This window comes from Gymnogyps californianus, unplaced genomic scaffold (genome assembly GCF_018139145.2).
Source record: "Gymnogyps californianus isolate 813 unplaced genomic scaffold, ASM1813914v2 HiC_scaffold_74, whole genome shotgun sequence".
Taxonomy (NCBI): domain Eukaryota; kingdom Metazoa; phylum Chordata; class Aves; order Accipitriformes; family Cathartidae; genus Gymnogyps; species Gymnogyps californianus.
In genome coordinates this window covers 243,780-269,518 of record NW_026114467.1, presented here as the reverse complement: position 1 = coordinate 269,518, position 25,739 = coordinate 243,780, and the positions used below count along the sequence as shown (strand labels likewise).

Below are 25,739 nucleotides of genomic sequence, written 5' to 3'. Positions count from 1 at the left end.
ACAGCACAACAGGGAGCATATACTGCAAGTAAGGTCTTACATAACGCACCTTTAAGAACAAGCGCACCAACTTTGAGAGCAAATACATCAACATTGTGACCAGCACCTCCTTGGCTCCAGGACCCTGAGGGGGTACAAAGGAGGTGCTGCAGACGGTGCCATACATGGGGCCTTGCTGCAGGCCTTGCACGTCATGCATGGCTCCCACAGTCTCAGCAGCGAGAGCGGCAGATTCCCGGCCCGATGGAAGAGGGGAGCCCTTGGGTGCAGGGACTCCGGTGTCTGGGGCCGGCGGTAGCTCTGGGCGCTCGTTGCACGGAAGAGAGCGAAAGGGGGCGGCAGGGCACAGGGCCGGCGCGACTGCCATTTCCCCTGGCCCTCGGCGCTGCCGGGCGGCGGGAAGGAGGGAAGGCGGGAGGAGGAGAGAGGGAGGAGAGAGGGAGGTGACCGAGCCTGACTGAACTGAGGCGCTCAGCTGCCAACACTCACACTGCCTGCTGCTGCTGCTGTGCTGCTCCGGGACTCCGGGCAAGAGGGGGAGAGGGAAGGAGAGGAAAAGCGAGAAGCAGGAAAGGAGACAGAAGATCACTAGAAGGGGGAAACCTGAGAGAGGAGGGAAGAGCAGAGAGGGAAGAGAAGGAACCCTCCTCCCCACAGAGAAGACTTTCCATGTAGCTGGGGACAGAGGGAGAAGACTGGAGCTCAGAAACCGTGAGAAAAGCTTTCCAAGCAAGTTAAGCAATTTACTTAATCCCTGAAGAGCAGAGGGAGGAGGAGGGAGCAATAATCATAATTGCTGATCATAATCATTATTCCCAACCCCTCATAATTTAACCCCCAGACAGTTCAATGCACTATTCCAAGCTCTTCCTAGTTTCCTCCTCGGGGTAACTTCGGAGGACTTTGCCGTCGGTTTTGCCTGGAGGTGAGCCTCGGAAGAAGGAAGGAGAAGTTTTGTGGGGGTTCTGCGCGGAGAAGATGGACTGGAACCGCCGCTGCTGCTGGGGAGGCGGAGGCGGCGGGGACCTTCTCTGCCGGCTCACCCTGGTGCTGGCGTTTCTGCTGCCCGCCTGCAGGACGCGCCTGTACACCAACCACTGGGCTGTGCGGATAACTGGGGGGCTACCGGAGGCCAACAGGATAGCTAGCAAATACGGATACGTCAATATAGGACAGGTAACCCTCCTTCCAACTACTTCCGAGTAGGCGGCGGCGGCGCAGCCAGCCGGCGGGGTCTGCTACCCGCCTCGCGGCTCCCGTTGCCACCCCGCGCCGCCGGGGCAGGGGACGGGCAGCTGCAGGGCGGGCTTCTCGGCCTCGGCGTCGCCCCAACCCCGCCGCCCGCCCCGCCGCCGCGGGAAGGCCCAGAAAGCCCTCTGCCGCCCCGGCCTCCCGTCGCGGGGCCGGGCGACTGGAAGAAGTGATGCGTGGGGGCAGGTATAAAGGAGCTGCGCCGGATCGAGTCAGCTTCTGCAGTCGCAGTGCCTCCTCCGCGGCCAGGTGCGGAGCGGGGCGCGAGCTGCGGAGCCGTTCGCAGGCCGGGGGGGGGGGAGTGGTGGTGGCCGGGAGGCTCTGCCGGGGCTCTGCTTGCCTCCTCGCGCTGGTTCCGCGGCACAGCCCCCCGCCCCCATCAAAATAAGAGGAGGTTCGCCTTTTATCGAGCGTGTGGTGTCCCCGGGAGCCAGGACGTGGCAGCTGCGGCCGTCCGCCCGCCCGGCGCGGGTGGTATCTCGACCCCTCTTTTGGCAGGGCGTGCGGAAGGGAAAGGTGACAAGGGTGGCCCTGGTGCCCTGGGGCTGCTTCCGGGCGTGCGCCGGCCGCTACAACCCGCGGCGAGCCTGGGGGCACACGGAAGCATGGGTCCTACTGGAAAGGGGGAACATGAAGAAGGGGGCCGGGGCACTGCAGCTTGGAAGGAACCTTTGTGGGTCTACCCTGAAGCTCAGACCTGGCTAGCCTCCCTGGCAGGGCCCGTGCTCTGTCATGGCCCCCATGTTTCTGTTCCACAGTCCAATAGCCACTGCTTTCTGCTGGGTTTGTTGTGAAACGAGGGAAAAGAAGTCAGCTCTTGGATGCCAGTGCTCTTAAAGTAGAATTATGCAGAACTTCCTTGATCTCTGCCTGATCAGTTAGGAAACACCTAACTGGTCAGAGTTAGGTATACATGTAACTCTGAAGAGTCCACAGATGTTTAGGTAGAAAACACCTGGAATTAGCTAGATCCAGAAAACAGTCCATGAGAAAATTCTTGGATCCAGACAGATCCAGGAACTACAAGTGAGGAAACACCTGGTTCTCACTGGATCCAATCACACTGAAAAATTCTCTGCTGCTATAGCCTAGGCACAGTTGCTGTTAAAAACAAGATCTCTTTTTTCTGACACATTTTCTGCCACAGTATCCTAGGCTTTCCTGACAATTGGCCTCAAAATGTGAGCCACATATGCGGGGCTTATAAAGCTGAATGCCTAAAAAATAAACAAGTCTGTTGCATGCTTGTGTGCAAATATCCAAGCACAGATCATCAGTGACACTTACCCGTTTGTTATTTGTGTGGTAAAATGAGTTCCCACATACTGTCATTGACTCAAAAGTTTGAAGCATGTATCTCAACCATTCCCAATTATTGCACACCTGAATGAGACAGTTGTGCAGTTTATTTAATATAAATAATTTACATAAGAAAAGCTGGAAAATGACATTGAGGCAGTACAAAACATGGTGTATAAAGACTGAGTACCAGCATCCCTCTTGGAGCACTTGTGCAGGTAGGCAAGGCTATTCCCATTTGGAGGCACAAAAATTCAGGAGGAAGTTTTTGTGTCAAAATTGAATCCACATCTGGAAATTGTCATTTTTATAAGATGAAGGAATCCAAGAGTAAAGTTTTTTGCATTGATGTGTTTTATTTTTTTCTTATACATGTCTTTTGCTCAAGGTTTTTTTTGTATATTCCTATCTGGGCCTTTACAATGCTGAAATAAGCAACAGTTAGCTGGTTGGAGGATTCACTTCTTCCCCTTTTGTCTTTTGTCAGGCCAGCTGGCTAATTCAGGACCTGCTTTTTTATACCTAGCACATCCAAATCTCCTGTTGGATTAAGGAAAGAATGTAGTAAGCCACTACTGTCTTCTTATGTCAGTGAAGTGCCATGTACCCACCTATGACATATTAATAATAGATACATTACTGATCAGGTGTACATATAAGAATGAGAGAAAATAGAGACTATGAATAATGAACGACTGAAAAATATGTTACTAGGTATACAGATGAAAAGAAGGCATGTGTGAAGGGAATCAATACTTTTATTTAGTTATGCAGATAGGGAAAATGCAAGTAGAACAGAAATGTAAGAATGTTAAATGATGCATGCATGAGAAGGAAAACTGTAGTAATAATATGAACTAGACTGATGGGTGAATTCTAGTCTTCTGGCTGTTACGAGCCTTAAAGCACAAGAAGCAGGCAGTGGGCATATGCGAATAAATTCCACAGAGCTTCCTGTATGTAATTTGGATTTGGAGTGCTAGATTTCATTCTGTCCTGCCAATGTAGAGCTCAGAGCTCTACTGTTGTACAGTTATTTGTCTTAAGAAGTCTTATACATTTGCACAGTCTTACTCAAAATTTCCTTTCATGGGTATCTTTTTAGGATGGCCAGTTTTAGTTTCTGATCATTCCTAGCAAAATCATCTCCAGAGGGTATTTCTTTCTCAGCATGTTCATTAGTATGTTGATGGGAATTCTGATGTTTGCAGTGAATCTGTTCTTCTTTTACTCCTACCCTATCCTTATACAATTTTATCAGACTGACCTGGTCACTAGATAGGACTTAGAATTTAAGAATTCAGAGTGCATAAGATAATCAGAATGTCTATGATCTGACCATACATGGTTTAACATATAAGTTATGGTTCAAAGCCTACATAAAATAATTATAACTGTATTTCTTAAAATGTACAAAAAATGTGTATCCTTTTTTGTGAAGCTTATCAAACGTATGTAGAGTATATCACTTGTTAGAGATGGGTGAAGAGGAATAAGGCAGTTACATTTTAGAGAAAGGAAGCTAGGAAGAGTCAGGACTGATGAGTAGGATTTGGCTGCAACAGGCTTTTTGCATAGATTTGAAAAAGCAGGGCGTTATTTGACTCATAACCAAAACAGGAAGTGCAAAAGAATCTATAAGAAGGGGCAAGAATTGGCTGTTTATTATTGAAAGACAATTGGAAATAACTTAAAAATCTGTACTTGAGTGTAAGATGTTGAAAGACTTTTTAAAAATCTGAATACAGTATCAAAACACTAAAAGAGAGATAACCAGTAAGCAGAATTCTGTTAGAGGTAGGACTTCCCATGCTTAATGTCTGCATATTGTAGCAGCTATGGTCAGGTAGTTAAACTTTGGTTTTGCAGATAACATCTCTTCCAGTTAAGCTGAAACATTGTGATTAAAGCTGAATATGTCAGTAAGAGCTAAGCTGTTTGCTTTTGCTTGAAGAAGGTAATTGCAAATCTCATAAAAGTACACATCCCTAAATAATCTGAAATAGATGAAAAAAAGTGTAGCGCATTAAGCATAATATTTCTGATTAAATTAAATTTGAGAGCTCATATTTAAGAAGAAAGTGCAAAAATCAAAATCCAGGTCCCACTACAGCTGACCCAAAAAACCGACTCAGTACAAATGACCCAGAAAAATAAAGGAATTAAAATATTCTAGATAAAAGTTAATGAAATTGTGTATAAAAAATGGAAGTCAGGTAGGGACAATTGCAAAGTTGCAAACCTGGAGGATTCTGACAACATACTCAATTGCATGATTAGAGTTGAAGGGAACAGTGGAAAAGAGGGGAGAGTTGTAGGTGTTATTCTTACCAGCTAGCTTGTCAGTTTTGAATGAGTGGAGATACAAGAAGCCATGAGAGAGAGATATTAGGATAGCGTAGGAGTAAGGCAGTTAAGAGTAGGCAATATTTGGGTTGTGTTTGTGGAGAAATGACATTGAAATATACATTAAGTTGGTCAGTGGAGACAAGATGGTAGATACAGAAGGCTGTGAATTGTAAACATCAGCCAAGATCCCTTCTCTCAGTTTTTGTTATTTGGTGCGTTCCTGGTAACAGACAGAATTTAGCCCTCCCTTTTGGTGCTCATGTGATTTCCAGTAAAATAATATCCAGTTGAGCCTTGAAATATCTGTAAGTCCATTTTCATTGCCATGATGATGTCAGGAAAGCTACATAACCTATCTGAATGATTGGACCAGTCAGTCAGAAATAGATGGATGAAAGGTATGTTAAAGGAGGCCTAGAGATCACCTGCTGCTGAGTAACTGAGTTCTGCAACTCACAGCTTCTGGTAAGCTCCTGTTGTTCTTAAATTCTCCTTGTGGTCTCCATCCCTTGTTACAACTTCCCAGAAATTTGAAGCTTTAGCTTCTCTGCTTATTGAAAAAAGGAGTTTTCCATGAGCTTTTTGGAGATATGGCACAAAAGAAAAAGAATTCTCTGTTACTCTGTACTTCCGGCTCCATATTCTGGTTCTTGTTTCCTATGAATTGCCCCAATGTACTGCTCATTTATCCTGTTTTTTCCTTACCATTGCCAATGTGAAATTGATAGTAGACATAGAAGTTTGGTTGTCCTTCACAGATATTTGAATTCTTACAGTGAATCTAGTGAGACTATCATTCATTTTCTTCATGTATGGCTTGGAAAAGCAAAGAGCAGCAACTTAGACCTATCATTATATCAACTGTTATTCAATTTCTGTTCAAAGACTCTTTTCCCCATAGGACTGAATGAAAGTTAGGTATCACAAAAATTGAGGCAGTAGATCACCTTATCAATTGAGACAAGTGGGCGGGATATCCTTCTGAAAGTCTGTGAATTTGATTGCTCTAGTTAGTGTCACCAGTTTGGAACTTCTGATTTGAACAGTAGGGCCTGCTTGAGCTGACACTCAAATCAATAGGCCTTCATTTAAGGCCTATTAAAGGCCTTTTCCATTACTTGAAGCTTGAGTACTTAGTTACTGATAATGTCAGTAACATAACCACAGCTGCATTAAAGCTAATGGAGCAAACACAATGAAGCATCAGTCAGTATAAGCTACAAAAGAATTTGGAGGCCAGTAACTAGTGGTGTACCCCAGGGGTCAATACTGGGTCCAGCCCTGTCTAACATCTCTCTCCGGGTAATTTTTCTTTTGGGCTGTTTGCGGCTTCACCAAGGGGAAGTCATGCTTGATCAACTTGATAAACTTCTATGATGAAATGACTGGCCTGGTAGACAAGGGGACAGCAGTGGATATTGTCTAGCTGGACTTCAGTAAGGCCTTTGACACTGTCTCCCATAAGATCCTCATAGACAAGCTGTATGGATAAGCAGACAGTGAGGTGGGTTGAAAACTGGCTGAATGGCAAGGTCCAGAGGGTGGTGATCAGTGGCACGAAGTCTAGTTGGAGGCCAATAACTAGCGGTGTACCCCAGGGGTCAATACTGGGTCCAGTCCCGTTCAACATCTTCATTATTGATCTGGATGCTGGGGCAGAGTGTACCCTCAGCAAGTTTGCTGATGACACAAAACTGGGAAGAGTGGCTGATACACCAGAGGGTTGTGCTGCCATCCAGAGGGACCTGGACAGGCAGGAGAAATGGGCTGACAGGAACCTCATGCAGTTCACCAAGGGGAAGTGCCAAGTCCTGCCCCTGGGGAGGAACAACCCCAGGCACCAATATATGCTGGGGGCCACCCAGCTGGAAAGCAGCTTTGCAGAAAAGGCCCTGGGGGTCCTGGTGGGCACCAGGTTGAACATGAGCCAGCAATGTGCCCTTGCGGCAAAGAGGGCCAACAGTATCCTGGGCTGCATTAGGCAAAGCATTGCCAGCAGGTCGAGGGAGGTGATCCTTCCCCTCTCCTTAGCACTGGTAAGGCCACACCTGGAGTCCTGTGTTCAGTTCTGGGCTCCCCAGTGCAAGAGAGACATGGACATACTGGAGAGAGTCCAGCGAAGGGCCACGAAGATGATGAAGGGACTGGAGCATCTCTCCTATGAGGAAAGGCTGAGGGAGCTGGGACTGTTCAGCCTGGAGAAGAGAAGGCTCAGGGGGGATCTTGTCAATCTATATAAATACATGAAGGGAGGGTGTAAAGCAGATGGAGCCAGGCTCTTTTCAGTGGTGCCCAGTGACAGGAGAAGAGGCAATGGGCGCAAGCTGAAACACAGGAGGTTCCGTGTGAACATCAGGAAACACTTTTTTACTGTGAGGGTGACTGGGCATTGGAACAAGTTGCCCAGAGAGGTTGTGGAGTCTTCCTCCTTGGAGATATTCAAAAGCTGTCTGGACATGGTCCTGAGCAACCTGCTCTAGGTGGCCCTGCTTGAGCAGGGGGGTTGGACCAGATGACTTCCAGAGGTCCCTTCCAACCTCAACCATTCTGTGATTCTGTGATCAGTCCCAAGACCTCCTGTCTTCGATTGGGCTTTTGAATAGCATAAACATGTAAAGTCATGGCTTAAATGCATAGATGTGATATTTTTCTTTTCTCATCTATTTCAGGCATGTCTGGCCTACCCTTCATTCTGCAATGGGCGTGGGGGGTGGGGGTGTATGTGAGGTGAGAAAGAGAGAGAGACGGTGCAGGGTTCTTTCTGGATCTCAATAAGAAAGGCCTGACAACAAATGCCTACATAAAATGGCTGTTTTAATAAGACAGAATAAGAAGAGGAATATGGATAGCAAGTAAATCTTAACTTCCCTTCAGATGCTGGGAACCCTGCGTTCATGCAGCATCAGACAGACCCCAGATGGATTTTCCCACGGCACGCTCCGCAGATCCTGTTCGTGGAGACAGGTTCCTCCTTTGTGGCCATTCAAGCTATTATATAATTTCCTTACAAGAAAACAACTCTATTCATAAAGGATGCTCCCATGAGAACTTCTTGCTGCACTTTTAGATAAAGACAAGGACACGCAGGTGGCGTAGTCGCTGGTACCAAGTGGGAGCTGCCTGCAGGCTCCTCTGTTACAATGAGCTGGCTGAGTTTATCTTGCAACCAAGGAATTTGTGCAGCACAACACAGGCCTAGGCCTACTCAGGTTAACTGTTATGTGGATCACTAACTCCTAAATGTGCAATGGTTTCTCAGTCAGGATCAATACATTCCACCCCTTGATCCACATACAGTTTACCTTTCCCAAAGATATTATAAGTTACAGATTATATTAGTAAACTGTTCAGCTAATAGGAAGCTTCCTGACAGGTTGGAATATTATCTCTGTTACAACATCCACCAGTGTGCAGCAGAGGCCTGCACTGGGTATTCCAGCAGATTCCCTTACAATGGCTACTCATGCTAACATATGGGCTTCTCAAGCCCTAAGTACAAGGCCCAATACAGCAGACATAGCTTTTTCAAGATCACTAACTCCTTGAATACAATGTCTTCTGCAAGGCTCCCAATACACCCTTGAAGTGCAATTAGTAGTTTCTCTAGTGAACAAATCTTTGTCTCGTGAAAAGTTCCTCTCTGCTCTTTGTGAATGGGTCTTTTAAGAAAGCCAGGTAATGGCAATCCCTCTGGGGTTGTGATAAGGTAGTATAATGCAAAGCAGCCAAAGAATGGCTCTAAGTTGCACACTGGATGGAGCAATATGGAACATATCCTGTCCCCAGCAGTTCCCTGATTAAATATTTTACCCTTCTGTCTCGCAGTGGCTACACAGAGCAGACCTTTCTCTTAGAGCAAAGTGTCTGTCATTGACTTTTGGGAAAGTTTGGCTGTCTAGATGGCAGCTGCTGAGGATTAAACATATTAAGACATATAGTCTGTGTTGCATTTTGTACAATTGGTGGAAATATTATGACTGTGCTGATAGAGCGGAGATTTGTTGCTATTCAGTGAAAGGAAGCTTTCTTTTCATATAGCCATGAAAATTATAGTATACTGATATGTCATCTTGGTTCCCATGGTTTTCTTTGTTTCTTGTAAATGCAGCTTCTCACTGGATATAAATTTGTGGTTTGGTGCTAAAATATTCTTAATAGACTGGAGAAAGGAACACCAGCTTATAGAGGGATGACTTGTGAAACATCTGAGAAGCTGGGAATGCTGCTCCTAGCTCTGACGCTGAAGCCCTTTGTGCTCTTGAGCTAATGACTTAAACTTTTTCTCCCCACTTCTTTATTTATAGAGACAAAAGAAGAGAAACACCAGTAACTGGGGGTAGACATGTGAGTTTCTTTTCATTTCAAACATGTGGGCTTCAAAATAAGGAAAGCTTTCTAGGTTTGTGCTCTTCTGGGTGCTTCATCAGTCTGCTGCTATCAGGAGCCAGGGATTTCTCATTCAGGCAGGAGACTTTCCTTGAGGCTATAGGAGAGAATGAGAGAAACAAACAGCTGATATCCCCAAGGGGACAGAAGAATGGGAGAGGTGAAGATATCTTTTCTGTGGCTCCAAAAAGGAAGAGAAATGCTGCATTAATTAATATAGGAGTAAACTTTAGATCCCTCTGTTCCTTTTTCTTCCTTAATTCTAGGCAGGGTCAATACTTTTCTAAATCCCATCTTTCCTCTCCTAATTGTATTCTTCCAGTAATCTTTCTTTTCTGATCTCTTCCAGGGTCTAGTGGCTTACTCCCCACCTTCTGTCACCCTCAGGAGGTGACAGACTGCCCTTTCCCTGCTTTTTCCTGCCTACAAGGAGTACATGCTATTTACAAAAAGACACCTAAGCAGGCTAAGCTTGAGGAGCTGCCTAGGAGCCACTGTTAGCTGTATGGATTTGGTTTTTAAGATAAATAGTGAATGAAAGATAACTTATTGGGAGTTTACAAATTTAAAGCCAGCAAATCACACACAAAGAGATAATAAATATTAGTTAATTTCAAACCTGAGGTCCCAATGATGGCACAGAGAAGATGTGTAACAAGATCAATTGATCAGAAAGAATGGGAAGAATGACTGTTTTCCATTTTCCAAATCTATTCCTGATGGGAGGCAAAAGGAAATCTTGCAAAATGAGTAGTTGAAATTGGAAGACTAGAAAAAAGCATTTCAGCTGAGAGAAAAGGGAGCTTAAGCTAAGATAAAGAGCCTAAAGTAAGGTTGTCTTCAGCAAAGGCAGGATCAGCTATGCCCACATCTTTCCTGGCAGATGTTAAACCTATTTTTGAAGGTCTTCAGTAAGGAGACTCCACAGTGCCAGGGCATGGTCAATTCTAGTGGTTCATTATCCTCATTGCCCCCTTGAAGTCTAAGCTGCATCTGTCTTCCTGCAGTTTAAAGCCTGCATTTCTTTATGAACGCAAAGAACAGCAACAGCAGAAAAGTTTTAGTGTTCCACTCTTCCTTCCACCCACTTTTTTCTTTTTTCATCCAAGCCCAGTTCTTTCCCTTGTTTCACATAGGTCATGTTTTCTGATCAGTTTTGCTGTTTAACTCTGGTCTTTCTAACTGATCCTCATCTTCTTGAAAAATAGATGGAATATTCCTGCTAGAGCTTTACTGCTGAGTAGAGAATAAGGATTCCTTTAGGTGTCCTGAGGACAGCACTCCTATTTACATATCCTATTATGATGCTTGTCTTTCCTGTGGCTGTATGACATATTGTTGACTTATGTTCAGCTTGTGATCTGCTATAGCTCACAGACTGATTCTGCCAAATTTGTAGACAGTTGTTCTCCAGCCTGAATTTGTCCAGTAGATTATTCTTGATTAGGTGTAGTACTTTGCATATGTCTTTGCTGAATTTTGTCCTATTTTTCCAGACCTTGTTTTCCTGTTTGTCAAGTTCATTTTGAATTCTGTTCCTGCCCTCCAACATGCTTGCAGTCCCTGTTTCTTGTTGTATGTATGCTTAATAGGTGTATTTCCTGTGCCAATATCCAAATCACTAATGAAAATATTGACCAAAAATAGTTTCTAGAAGAACTCTGGCAGGCAGTAATTTGCTGCCCCACTGTAATGAGCAGATACATTAATGTTACCTATATAGTTTTTACTTACCATTCCATAGTTTAATTTTAGGCACTACAAGAATTCAAAGGGGACTGTCAATCAAGTAATATATATTTGTATATATATTTATAGATGTGTATATATATCTATATTTTTATATATAAATATATTATATTAATATATTTATATATAAACTTCTATATTATGTATAGATGTGTGTATATATATTAATAGTTTTGTATATATATTTATAGATGCAATTTTTAATTTGCAAAGTATCAGCTCAAAATAAATATAAAAATCACAGTGATATTGGACTACATCATCAGGTCCAGTTCATTGCTGTTATAAGCCTTTAAGTCTTTACAAGTGGATCTCTTTCCACCGGTTTTAAATCAGTTTAAAACTTACCAGTTTTAAAAGTGGTTAGGTTACTTGTCCTCAGTCTGGAAAGCTGTTTCTTCACTGACTTCCAATTTACAGACTAAATTTAGTCATGGCTAGTACATATCTATTTGTTCTTGTGCTTAAATGGCTCTTCTGTTTCTCCAGTGCATTTGCTGGGGGAACCAGCCTTTGGTTTTGCTAATATAACTTCTGTTTTCCTTTTAGAAGGATGACTCCCATGGTCATCCCAATTGCTGTGTTTTATTTGAAATCCATTTATCTTGACCAGAAAGATGGCCGGCTTGTGTACAGCCTCACCACTGCTTTGTACAATGTCATAAATAATTCTCTGGGCTTTGTCAGGCAAGATATTTCCAGTATTATATTTGCATGTTCTGTGATTCTGTGATTGACCAGTATATCTTTCTCTTCCTTTCTAAATGATGAACTGTAAAATCACAACATAGGGAGATACCTATGTCAACCATGGATCCGATTAAATCATATGACCCCTAGTGAGGAACTGTGGTGCTCTTTGTCATGTGCCACACACAGGAAAAAATGTGATCAAACAGAATCCTGCTTGCCAGAGATCCAGCCTGAGCTGGATGTGATTTCTGTGTACTTAGAAATTTTAGGATTTTTTGTCCAGACACTTGTCCAGTCTCTCAAATAAAAGTAAACTTTCAGTGTCCACAATATTCTTCGGTGAGGATTTTAAAAGTCTGCTACTTCACTGCATGAAGAACCACCTCTCTCTTGCTTGTTTTGAACCTGACTCCTACTAGCTTTGTTTGATGGCCTGTAGTTCTTGTACTGAAAAAGACTGTGAAAGTGAATCCTCGTCCACTCTTCTTATGACATACATGATTTTTTAGATTTCTAACGTTTTCCCCTAAATTGTCTCTTCTTTGGACAGAAGAGTCTTAGCTTACTTAGCTATTCCCCATACAGAAGGTGTTCCACACCTTTGTTCATCCTTTTTTGTCCTTTGAAACTTTTCCAGCTCTATTATGTCTTTGAATAGAGGAGACCAGAACTGCACACAATACTCAAAGTATGGGAAAACCTTGGATAATCTGTATAGCGGCATCATGATGTTCTCTGCTTTGTTTTCCATACCTTTCTTGATCATTTCAAGTATGTGATTTGCTTTTGGGGCTACTACTAAGCTGAGGTTTCCATGGACCAGTCTGCCATAACCTTGAGATCATCACTCCTCCGTGGTACTGGGCAGCTCAAAACACTTCATCTTATGTCTGAGGTTAGGATTATACATCAGTTCATCTACATTTATCTACACTGAATTTAATTTGCTATTTTATTGTTGGCACTCAGTTTTGCAAGGTCCTGTAGCTCATGCATAGTCAACTGTAGCTTTTACAGCTATGATTGGTAACAATAGATGATTTCTACACCTCATTGCATACTCCCTTTTCCATGTCATTTTTTTTGTGAAATAGTATAGGTCCCAGAAAAGATTTTAGCACAGACCCTGGCAGAACTCCAGTGGGGACCTCCCTCCATTATGAGAACCAAACTAATTATTACTAATCTATGTTTTCAGTCTTTTAACTGACTGTTTGCTTGTGCAAGGACCTTCCTCTTATGGCATGGCTTCTTAATTCCTTAAAAGCTATTGGTAAAGGACATTGTCAAAAGCTATTTGGAAATCGAAGTAGAATATATCTACTGGGTCACCTTTATCTGCATGCTTGACCTTTTCAAAGAACACTAATAAATTTGTAAGGCATAATTTTCCTCTGTTTGACTTTTTCCAAGTAGGTAATTTTTTATCCAAGTGTCCTCTATCTATCTATCTAATTGTCCCGGTTTTGGCTGGGACAGAGTTAACTCTCTTCTTAGTAGCTGGTACAGTGCTGGGTTTTGGATTTAGTGTGAGAATACTGTTGATAACACTCCGATGTTTTAGTTGTTGCTAAGTAGCGCTTATCTTAAGCCAAGGGCTTTTCAGTTTCCCATGCTCTGCCAGCAAGCAGGTGTGCAAGAAGCTGGGAGGGAGCACAGCCGGGGCAGCTGACCTGAACTAGCCAAAGGGGTATTCCATACCATGGAACATCATGCCCAGTATATAAACAGGGGGGAGCTGGCCGGGAGGGGTGGATCGCTGCTTGGGCATTGGTCAGCGGGTGGTGAGCAATTGCATTGTGCATCACTGTTTTTTTTCTTTTTTTCCCCCCTTCTTTTTTTTGTTATATTCCTTTTCATTACTATTATTATTATTATAATTATATTTCATTATTATTATTGTTAGTATTATATTTCACTTTAGTTATTAAACTGTTCTTATCTCAACCCATGAGTTCTGCCTTCTTTCCCGATTCTCCTCCCCATCCCACTGGGGGGAGCGGGGGGGAGTGAGGGAGCGGCTGTGTGGTGCTTAGCTGCTGACTGGGGTTAAACCACAACACTGATCTATTAATACTCTTTTTTCTTATAGTTTCTACTCATTTGCCTAGTAGACACCTGCAAGTCTATAGTTCCCAGATATCCTTTTTAAAAATTGACATCACATTTGTCACCCAGCTGTCCTCAGATAGGAAAACAGTTTTGAAAACCTCAGTGAGAGGTTTCATGCCACTGCTCCTATTACTTTCAATTACTTAATTTACTGATTTTTTTATTCATCCTATTTTATTTCATCCTTATTCCTTTAGAATTTGTGGATTGCAGGATATTTGCACTTAAAGTATCATATCTCAAGTAGCCCATCTGAGCTGAACTGAAGCAAACAAATCAATCAAATGCTAAACTGTGAAAAATATTTTATGATCTGTAGGTACCCTGGTATCTAGGGGGCCAAGTAGGAGAATGAACAACAATGGCAGGGCTTTAAGCTGAGAAAGTTCCCCTGCCCCTCTTGGAAATCAGTAGCACAGCTTCATTGCAGGAATGCACTATAGAATAAGCTCTGTAGTAGTTTTATCAGTTGGAAGTGGAGAGGAGCCAGTGCAGATATTTGAACAGTGGTCTTATAGCTCAAATTAGCTTTTTCTGCTTTTAAAGAAAAACACTTCTCTCACTGGACCTCAAAGAGAGTCTCTGAAATGTATCTCAGCAAAGCATTCAGTTGAAATTTGTAAAGATCTCAATAGCCTTTAAACATGAATATTAGAAATACAATTGCAAGTACCCCAATAATATCGGAGAGTCTGACAAACCAGATGCATTCCATCAGTGCCACACAATAAGAGCTCCAGCCCCAAACAGCATTACAGTATTATAGCTTGATATTGCTTTCAGTTTTCTTCTCGGAAGATTCCCTTTTGCTCCACTGTAAGCCAAATCATTCCTCTTCTTTGGATCTAAAGCATAACATTAGTATGATTTTATTCACATCTATTTGAAGTGCAAGGTCATTTCTGGAGAGGATACACATCACAATATCTGGGATTTCCTTGAGGCTCTGACACGTGCCCATCTCTGCATCACTGTCGTTACACCTTTCTGCATGTCTGGTTGAGAGATACCTTTGGTTCAGTACTAATTACCTTAGGGAAGTTTAAATATCCCTTATCACTAAACAGATCCCTCCCTATAGTTCTTAGGCCAGTATATGATGATCGTGGCCAACTGACAAATCACAAAGCCATCACCTGGGCAAATTGATAAATACAAATAAACAGGGTTGCTGAGCCTTGCTTTCTAAAAGACTTAACCACCCTATGACATGAGGGGCTCTGGACTGTGTTGGTAAGGGCAGCAATAAATATCTCATCAATAAATGGTTCTACCATTGCAATAGACTGCTCTTTTGGAAGCTTTCTTATAAATAAATATAATGTCCATCTTGTGAAATTTAAATAACTTCAATTTTTTTGACTGGAAACTAGGAATATTAATCTGACACATTTAATTACATAGTGAGCAAGTTCTAGTGGTGGCTGGTATCTTTGGTGATTTCTTAATCTTTCTGACCTTGTAGGACTGATATGGCATGAAAACAAATGTTTCAAAATGGAAATGCAAATCCATTTATATAGAAGAAAACCTGGTTTTATCCAATTCATTGCTACCATTCCAGCTGACCAGCTTTCCCCTATTTAAGTATTTTGATAACAATATGTTAAACAAATATACAGCAGAAACATTTCTCCTTTCTCCAAGGAAATGCAGTTTGAGATATGCAGCTAAGCTTTCACTCAACCCTCAAATTCTAAGATTTTGTTCTCCAGACAATTAGGCTGCTAAGGAATATTCTTTAAATGTGTGAAATGGACATTGTATGCAAGCTTTGACCTGATTTTTGTCATTGGTTTTAGTAACTTTAGATATTTAATCACAAACTATAATTGGCTATCAGTTCTCCTTGACTTTTCTCTGTAGTTTGAAGTAATTTCGCAGCTGATATAAGAACCTAGGCATTAGGACACTAACTTACTATAGAATGTAGGCCTTGTTCCTCATTGAGGTCTAAATTAAAAAAAATTAAGTGTTTCTTCATTAAGTGCTTATTGCAGCCCCCATTAAATACAATGAAAGATCCCACTGATTCCAGTGAAAGCTGAATTGAACCTTAATAGATCTTCCAGCACTACGGAAGCTGGCAGAGAAGGAGTGAGACCTATATATCTGAATTGATACATGTTCCATTTTTTTCCGCTGTCACTGGAGATAGCTACTTTAAATTGAATCTTACCTGACTATGCCTAGACTTAATAGTCCCTTGATGTGCTGTAATCTTCTTTTTTCTCATCAATAAACATTAGTTATGATGATGTTGGTGTTTTCTTTCTTAATAGGTTTGAATGCTACATAATACATAATAATTTGGGGTTGGGGTGTTGTGGTTTTTTTTTTGTCTTGCTTGCTTACTTGTTTGTTTTTTTCTTTACATTTGCCTGCAGATTCTGTCAAATGGAATTTTTTTTCACCATTAAGAAATTATTGAACTTCAGTTACTCTATAGGATCCTATCCAGAAACTGTTACTCATATGAATAGTTGTTGCTCAAGTTGCCTTATACAAATTAAATGAGATTACTCGTGGGAGTGGAGATTGCTTATATAAATAATGGTTACTGACAAACATCACTTTTATACAAAATAGTATAAACTTTTGTACAGCTCTAACTGATCAAATAAGATGGGTGAATATATCAGCATCATGTCTGGTTCTGGACAAGTTTTGCATCTGTATTTGGTTAAGCCCACTCTACAGAGTGGTAGATCATCAGACTTTGATACAGTACAAAGTCAAAGAGGTATGTTGTAGGTTCACTGTAAAAGAGCAGTGGATTTAGTACCTCCATACATCATGTAGATGAACTTAACTGATTCCTAGATATTCCCATGAGTCACTACTTTATTACTCTTCAGTAAATTGCATTTGCGATGGAGGAAATTACTTAAATCAAGTCTCCTGTGAAAGTCAGTTAAATGAAAACTTTGTACTTACTGTGACCAATAAGAGCTGAATTCAGATTTGAAAGACAAAGTACAGTGTTAAAAGGTTTATTACTGGCAATATAAATGCTCACTGGAAACAGTATGACTACTGTAGGTAACTGCTTTAGTCAATTTGAATGTTATAAACTCTGTTGCTATTAATGTGCTTAAGATGTTTAAATAACTGGATAGAGACATAACAGCATATCTAACTTGGTGCCCAGTTCTTAAATCTTTTACTTATACAAGTATTCCCATTAGATTTGATTTACCTTAATTTATAACTTTTAAATTCAATTAGATTCAACAGAGCTATTTCTGATTTATGGTTTTGTAAATGAGAAGACACTTGATCCCATTGGGGCTGAGCAAATGTTTACAAGCTTCAGGACAGGTACCATGGTTATTAAATACTTCATGATCAAGATTTAAAAGGAAATGAACATGAACTTCCTTTGCTGTGTGTTATGATTTAACTCCGGTAGGCAGCTAATCCCCACACAGCCACTCGCTCACACCCCCCACAGTGGGATGGGGGAGAGAATCAGAAGGGTAAAAAGTGAGAAAAATTGTGGGTTGAGATAAAGACAGTTTAATAGGTAAAGCAAAAGCTGGGTGTGCAAGCAAAGCAAAATAAGGAATTCATTCCCTACTTTCCATCGGCAGGCAAATGTTTAGCCATTTCCAGGAAAGCGCATCATGCGCAACAGTTACTTGGGAAGACAAATGCCATCACTCCGAACGTCCCCCCTTCCTTCTTCTTCCCCCAGCTTTATATGCTGAGCATGATGTCATATGGTCTGGAATATCCCTTTGGTCAGTTGGGGTCAGCTGTCCCGGCTGTGTCCCCTCCCAACTTCTTGTGCACCCCCAGCCTACTTGCTGGGGGGGCAGAGTGAGAAGCAGAAAAGGCCTTGACGCCTGGATGCTTTGTAAGCACTGTTCAGCAATAGCTAAAACATCCCTGTGTTATCAACACTGTTTTCAGCACAAATCCAAAACATAGCCCCATACTAGCTATTATGAAGAAAATTAACTCTATCCCAGCTAAAACCAGTATACTGTGAAACTTTTCTTGTTGTAGTTTATTAAAACATAAAACCTATTTCTTAACTAACCTTTATACTGTTTGCATGTTTGAAATAACAGTTTCAGAACCTTGTCAAACCACATTCTTCTGCCATCATTTGTAGTAGGGCAGATTAAATTAATAATTCTTAGTGTGATTAAACACATATTAGAATAAAGCTATTGATGCAGTTCTAATTTATATCTTTTTAATATCTGAACTTATTTTATAAATTCATACTGTTTCCCAAGACCTGTGACCTCTTTTATGACTTAATGCTTTCCCATTCTTGCAAAGATAGTTCTTCTAAAACTTAGTTGTGCTAAGGCCTCTCTGTTAAGTGTCAATACATATATGTTGTTTTTTAGCTTTTTTTCATGTAATTTCAAGTGTTAAATAAGATTGCAAAGAGAGCATTAAAGTACTGGAATCCCAAAAAGCAGAATTTCATTTGACAATATGTTTCAAAATACAACTGCATACAATAGATATATGCAGAAGATATGATCTAGGAAGTTTTGTTGAATGCATCCTGAGCTTTGTAAAAGTAATTAATCAATTATTAGTCCACCTTATTGTCTGGAGGCAAATTATTTTGGTTTATATTGCTAAGTATATTTTATAGTATATTTAGAATAGAATATTTCTCTATTTAGAGAAGTAGAATATTGGAATTGTAAAAATATTTTAGACTGTTTCTAACTAGGAATTTAGAATTCTTTATTTAAATTTAGTTTCTAATTTGAATTAAATTTTAATTATAGTTTAGAATTGAAGCTCTAAATATATTTAGATTGTATTCTGGAACATAATAGAAACCCTTGAAAAGAAAAGCTATTAGAAAAAGGAATTGTTATAGAGGTAATCCAAAATGGAATATACAAACTCATATAAAGAATTTCTACTGCAAATTAAAATGTTCTTTTTATGTTCTTTTTAACCTGCATGGTCACTTAATTTAGCTACAGTAAATGTAAATTCTCATTAAAATTTACAAAATTACTTTGAAAAAATCTCAGCCTTGACAGTGAATTAGAATGCTATCAAGACTTAAAACTGACCTTAGAGTATTGTTACTTTTTTATCCTACTAACGAAGGCACATGAAAAGTTAAAAGAGTAGAGAGTTTATTTTGAGTTTTCCACTGAAAGACTTAATGTGCTACTTTATTTTTTTTTAAAGTAAAATGCAGCAGGATGTAAGCAAGAGTAATAACATTCTTATCTGAAAGAACACAATTCAGAGCTACTTTATTTTAATGGCTTTGTTATTCATTTTAGACATCAACTAATTTGATGTCAAGGTAAGTCCACAGGCAGAATTTCTCTGTGTAAATAGCTGAAACACAGAGGAAAATTGCCAAAAAATACAAAAGAAGTCAGGAGTGGATTATATTAATTCAGTAAGGTGACATTTTTTCCCCATTTAAACAGAAGGAGAGGGAATTTCAAAGGTAAAGTATCAGCATATTCGTACCTAGAATGTGAAGAGATACAACCTGATTTATTTATATGGAAATTGTGATGTTTCTGTTGTAATAGCTAGGTGGTTTAATTTATCTGCCTAGTTTGGATTTTTGTTTGTGTTTCATATGCAGGTGGTTCAGAAGGGTATCTTGTTTTCCTGGCTGAACTCTTTTGTCTTCCATACCAAGGATTTAAGGAACTGAGCAAGAACTCTTGAGTACAGTATAGCTTTTTTTACTGAGTTGATGGCGATTAGCATCTCATTTTATCTGGAATTTCCATCTATGAGACTCAGAAAAAATGTTTCAAGAAAGTGTAAGGATTGGTATGAGAGGGGTGCGTTTGAGGTCAAGTCCAACTTGTTCAAGAGTGTCACTATTCAGAAACAGTGACTCTGGCAATACTTATGGACATATCTGTTTGCTATGAAACAAACCTGAAAAGAAGGGAATGTGAGAGGAGCACAGATATGAATTGGCATCTTTGGTTATGCCTACCTCAAGCACACACAGAGATGTTTGTACAACTTGGGCCATCTAATTTATGTTAGCTAACTGGGCTTAAAATGGAATTGAAAACTGGGTTACTTGGACATTTGAACATAGTTTGAATTCAGACTTTCAGAATAGTCTCGGTTGAGTCTGAGGCGATAATCCATATTCATACCCACATTGCCTTGGTTCTGCTGCTGTTTCAGATTCTTTTATTTAACTAAGTTTGAGCACATTAAAACTGCACTTTTTCCCCACCCAGTAGATATTCCTTTAACGTACTGATTTAGAGCCTCTGTAATACAGAGACTGAATATCATTATTTCTCTCCTTTAGACTAGTCATCAAAGTGATATTATCTTGCTGCTGCAGATCAAGACAAGACCACAGTGTTCAGCAGTTCTGGTAGTTTCTGTGGGTTTTTTTAATGCCATCTGCCTGTAGTAATCTAAGAACCTATTTTAACTCATGCAGGGTAATGTAGGATATCAGCCCCCCCAAAAAAAAAGTAGTTTAGTTGATTGATTAGGTTAGAAACTGTTGGGAAGGCATATCTCAAGCTGCTTCCATTAGTGTGAACAACTTCTCTGCTTATGTTCTGTTACATGAACATTTCAGTCATAGTGTCAGAGTCTAGTCATGTAGGTCAGTTTGGTGATCATATATGGATATTTAAGGTGTATTTCATTGGCAACTTTAGCATTTATATTTCCTTACAGAGTTTATGAAGATACTCACACGTGAAGGTAGATGAATTCTTTCAGTCATTATATCCTAAATTATCTTAATACTGCCTTAGAATATAAAACTGCATATGGAAGAAATGTATTCCAAAGACTAAGCCTAGAAAGTTTGACTCTTGTTTCATAGTTAATATCTTTTAAATTCATTGATTTTCTCAACTTTAAAAAGAAAATAAGACCTACTAAATATAAAATTAATGTATATATGTGGATATTTGGGTTTTCTGGGATTCCACTGCAGTGTTGTAGGATTATTGTTCCCAGGAGTTATTTTTATCCTTGAATAAGCATAATATGGTACTATTTAAATGTATGTTTGCATCTATTTAAAATTTTCAGTGATGAAGTTTATCTCCAAAGAGTAATCCACCTCCCTTCTACCCATTCTCCTTGCTTTTGCCCAGGCAATTCCTCAGGAATGTTTCTCCATCTCTTTTTAAAGAAATCAGGTCTTCCAGGTCAAAAAGAAGATTACAAAGATTTCCCAAGGATAAAACAGCTAAATCGTCATCAGCCTCTAAGGTGGTTAGATCTACAGTCTGGTGTTTCTGTTTTTGTATTCCTTTCCCTCTGATAGTGCCTCTAAGACTTGGTAGTTAAAAGTATAAAAAACAATTTAACAAGAACATCCATAATAATAAGTTTTATTGTGCTATATTTCCATGGTTTAACTATTTGCCAAGTGGTCCAAAGATTTGGAAGGTCTAAGTAAATTCCCATTAAGGGAAAAAAGGGCAATATAATTTTTAATAACACTGGTGTTACCTTACTGCAAGAGGCACTGATAGTTAGGGAATAGGAATTAAATTCCATTTAAAAGATTTGGGATCCTTTTATTTCACTGACAATTATTAACTAAAGCGGTAGTTCTCACAATTTTTATTAATTATTATTATTATTATTTGAAAATTAACGGTGCCTGGAAGACATGGCATTACAGTTACCACACTTAATTCTGTCTCCTGAGGACAAGGTCTCAGAGGGAGTATAGCCATCAAGCATTACAAATCCTCAGGCTTTTCTCTTTTGATTGGTGTGCTGGTTTTGGCTGGGGTAGAGTTAATTTTCTTCATAGTAGCTAGTATGGGGCTATGTTTTGGATTTGTGCTGGAAACAGTGTTGATAACACAGGGATGTTTTAGTTATTGCTGAGCAGCGCTTACACAGAGTCAAGGCCTTTTCTGCTTCTCACACCACCCCACCAGCGAGTGGGCTGGGGGTGCCCAAGAAGTTGGGAGGGGACACAGCGGGGACAGCTGACCCCAGCTGACCAAAGGGATATTCCAGACCATAGGACGTCATGCTCAGCAATAAAACTAGGGAGGAGATTGGCAGGGGGGCCGCTGCTCGGGGACTGGCTGGGCATTGGTCGGTTGGTGGTGAGCAATTTTTTTCATTTGCATCACTTGACTTTCTTGGGGTTTATTTCTCTCTCTCTGTTATTTTCCTTTTCATTAAAATTTATTATTATTATTATATTTTATTTCAATTATTAAACTGTTCTTATCTCAACCCATGAGTTTTCTCACTTTTACCCTTCCGATTCTCTTCCCCCCCATCCCGCTGGGGGGAAGTGAGCGAGTGGCTGTGTGGTGCTTAGTTGCCGGCCGGGGTTAAACCACGACAATTGGAAAGTAGAATATGCACATCCCTGCACATGTGCGCAAGCCTGGTCAGTAAAATAAACATGGGACTGTCTCCTATCCCCTCCAGTGTCTTTTGTGGGTGGCTAGTGCTGCTAAACTGTAGGACCTCCAAGAGTGCAATTAGGCCACCCTCTAACTCTGCTGTTTTGGATGCTCTTAAAGAGGTAAGCTACAGTTTATCCTTAAAAAAAAAGGCCCCAAACTAGTGGAAGACAAAACAAAGAAAGAGAACTGGGTGATATTGAGAACTATGCAGCACAAAACAGGACAGATGTTTGTTTATTTTCCCTGAAATATGACATGTTTCTTTCTATGCAGTTCTGTGCAGTGGTAAAATACAGTTACCTGCTTGAGCTCTGACTTTTAAATAATGTATATGTTTGTGTATATACACACGTACACACAGTAGTATGTCTCTAATTCACACTAAAGATAGCAAGACTCAAAAGCCTAACCTCTGTACAGTATTTTGGTATGGTTAATATGCACATTACTGGTTTCTGAGGACTTAAGAAGCAAGAGTAGCATCATTGACAGTGGTTAGCACTTCAGCACTGTTTGAGGCTATTCATGTGTTAAGGACACATCTAGGAAGTGACTGATGTCCCTTTGTCTTGAGGCAGCATGCTGTGACCTGTAGTGGTGCTAATCCTGGAGCCAAATTTCAGTGGTTGATATAAATAATAATAATTCAAAAACCACGAAACATTGGCCTGATACTTAGGGACATTTGTTGTACTGCAGGTTGTTAAACTATCAGAATAAACAAATTAATGCAGTCACAAGTGATATAACAACACAACTGTGTACAATAATGTCCTTAATTACCTTTTGGACTAGCTGAAATCATCATGGAAACTGCATGTTATTCTGACTCGCACTACGTCACCAATAGAGTACGCTCATCCATGGACAAAGAAACAGTATTTGCTTTGGTACTTGCTGTGGTGATAGATTTCAGCCCACAGAGAACTGCGTGTGAATGATCTTGGGATGCCCAGGGTCCTGCAGCTCTGAGATGTCTGTGAGAAGACTTTCCCCTGGAGATTTAAGGAGGGTTTATTCGCAGATATGCACATGGAGACTGAGACCAGGCTCCTCCATGGGACAGAAATGCACCATTTCAGCTTGAATCACCTCTGAAACAGAAGGCATCATGGGGATTGCTATTGTAGTATTAATATGCTCTATTTAGGCTTAGTCAAACCAATTCCTATTTAATTTATGATAAACTGACTTGGTTTAACTGAATGCTTCCATATTTGACTTAAAGTAAACATAAGTCATTCTTTCTGAAAATTAGATATTGATGGACCCATTTAACTGTACAGACTGAGAATAATATCATAAACCCTGGTGCAGTTTCCCCTTTAGAAGTATTCATTTAAATTGTGGACTTTTTTTCCAAAAAGTTCTCCCTCATTCCCCAGTGCTGTTTACATTTTAAACTTTAAGATAAAGTATTCAAGTGCTCCCTGAGAACAATAATTTTCTATCAATATTTGTTCTCAGTCTACTCTGATATTTTCTCAAGATTTTTGTGTTCTAATATTTTAAAAACAGATTTTTGGAGTTCCTCAGTGGCTTATTTCCAATTCTCTTTGAACCTTTAATGTTGAACACTCTAGTTTCCTACATGCATATTCTTATAGATATAAATTCAGAATACAGGATCTTTAAGATTAGAGCTTTTCAGTGTTGCTCCATCTTCTTTGGTGATTTCATTCAGATTTATTTTCAAAACCAAACCTATTTTCTGAGGTCACTTTGAGTTTCAACTTGAAATAACAGTAAGCTCCATTGTCTCTTTTTTACTCATCATTAAGAAACCTTTAACTAAATTATTAAGTGTCTTACAAGATTTACAGTGTGATAGAAGGACAAATTCCAAATGTCTTGGGGAGACATTGCTCTAAAGACAAGGAAGCTGAATGTTTGCTTGTAGGTATGTGAAAGTAAAATTTCAAGTTATGAATATTTAGATATTAATGACTCTGGAAGGGGAAATTTCTTCTTAAAATTGTGAAGGCTGTCTTAGTTTAATATTTACATTGCTACTGTGTACTGATGGAATGAATAAGTATTTTTATTGTACTGCAATTGTATTTTATTGTATTTTATTGTATTTGCAATTTTGCATGAATTGATTTTGTACTTCTAGTTATCTTATGAAGTAACCATTTCCATCTTTCTTTCTTCTACTTCTTTCTTGCCCACCTTCTGCAGAAAGAGAAGCCTATTCCTGGTGCATAGTCTGATTCTGTGGATGTCTTTTTTATAAATTTTATATAAATAACTGAATCTAGTGCATTTTACAGTATATTTCCTTATGCAAACTAGATGGAATGCTTTTTAATAACCATATAGCCATTTGATGATTATTATATGTTCCATTTGAAGACAGCTTGGATATAGATTGATATAGAATTGCTTAAAATACTGAATATAATTTAAACATTAAAAAGGTAGATATGGACAGACTAAGCAGCTCAGTTATAATCTTTGGTTATGCAGTTACTGCCTCAAGGACACTCCATCCATTTCATATCATATGTCCTTCTTTTGAAAAATGATCACTTGGTTCAAGTAACATTTCAGCACAGTAGGAAATTGCATAATTTATAGACCTTTAAAAATGAAAACCATAAAACTACTTTTCATTAATTATATCTCCCTCTCTGTTTTTCTTTTCTCCCCTTACAGATTGGAACACTGAAGGATTACTACCACTTCTACCATAGTAAAACGATTAAAAGGTCAGTTCTCTCAAGTAGAGGTACCCACAGCTTCATTTCAATGGAACCAAAGGTAAGAAAATCCACCTACATGTCTGAGGCAAAAGCCTTTACATTTTTTATATGAAATATCATACCAGGAGACATTCACCTGAATGGGATATAGCATTACAAGAACTGACCCTTTTTTTGCTAAGGTTCTGTTTCCCATTAAAATGAAGACAATACCATACTATTAATTATGTGCTGTTGTTGGAACATAAGGTCTGACATTATTCATGGAGGAGCTGTAGTATAGTAATTTTGTACTAATCACTATGCTATGCTTCCCTACAAAATCACCTATGTAACATTAATGGCTGTTATCTTCTTCTGTAAATCAAACAGCTTTGGGAATGAAAATGAGTAATATAGGATGATATCAATGTTCAGATGAAGGTTTCTCTTTTTTTTTTTCTGGTCTTTTTTCTGGATTTAGAATGTGTGAGGGATTAAAATAAGAATACTCTTTTCTGTGGTCTTTTTGGCGGTTTCTACTGACCTTAATTTTAAGAGACTTCCCTCTATATGAAAAATGGTATCAGACCTTCAGAGTATATATTATGTAATAGGTAACTGGCAACATAATTTAATTACTGATTTATAGTTGGGTATAATATTGTCATGTAGCTGTATCCAAGACACTTTTGTTTTAAACCTTTAACTTCTGTGGTTAGTAGCTTCATCCCTAACCATAGAATTGGATTTCTTGTGGTTCTCTTTTAGAAAGAAAGTTTAAAGCATATCTTTAGCATTTTTATGCTGTTCAAGCAACCCACCCCCC

General features: G+C 39.8%; 1 protein-coding gene across 1 annotated transcript in view; it reads left to right on the top strand.

The window, feature by feature from the left end:
• Positions 1 to 978: 978 nt before the first annotated feature.
• LOC127029109 (proprotein convertase subtilisin/kexin type 5-like) overlaps positions 979 to 25,739 on the top strand; it is a 236,027-nt gene continuing 211,266 nt past the window's right edge. Inside the window, exons 1-2 of the mRNA XM_050914753.1 lie at positions 979 to 1,176; positions 24,885 to 24,989. Coding sequence (XP_050770710.1) covers positions 979 to 1,176; positions 24,885 to 24,989 — 303 coding nt within the window. The remainder of the gene's footprint in view (positions 1,177 to 24,884; positions 24,990 to 25,739) is intronic.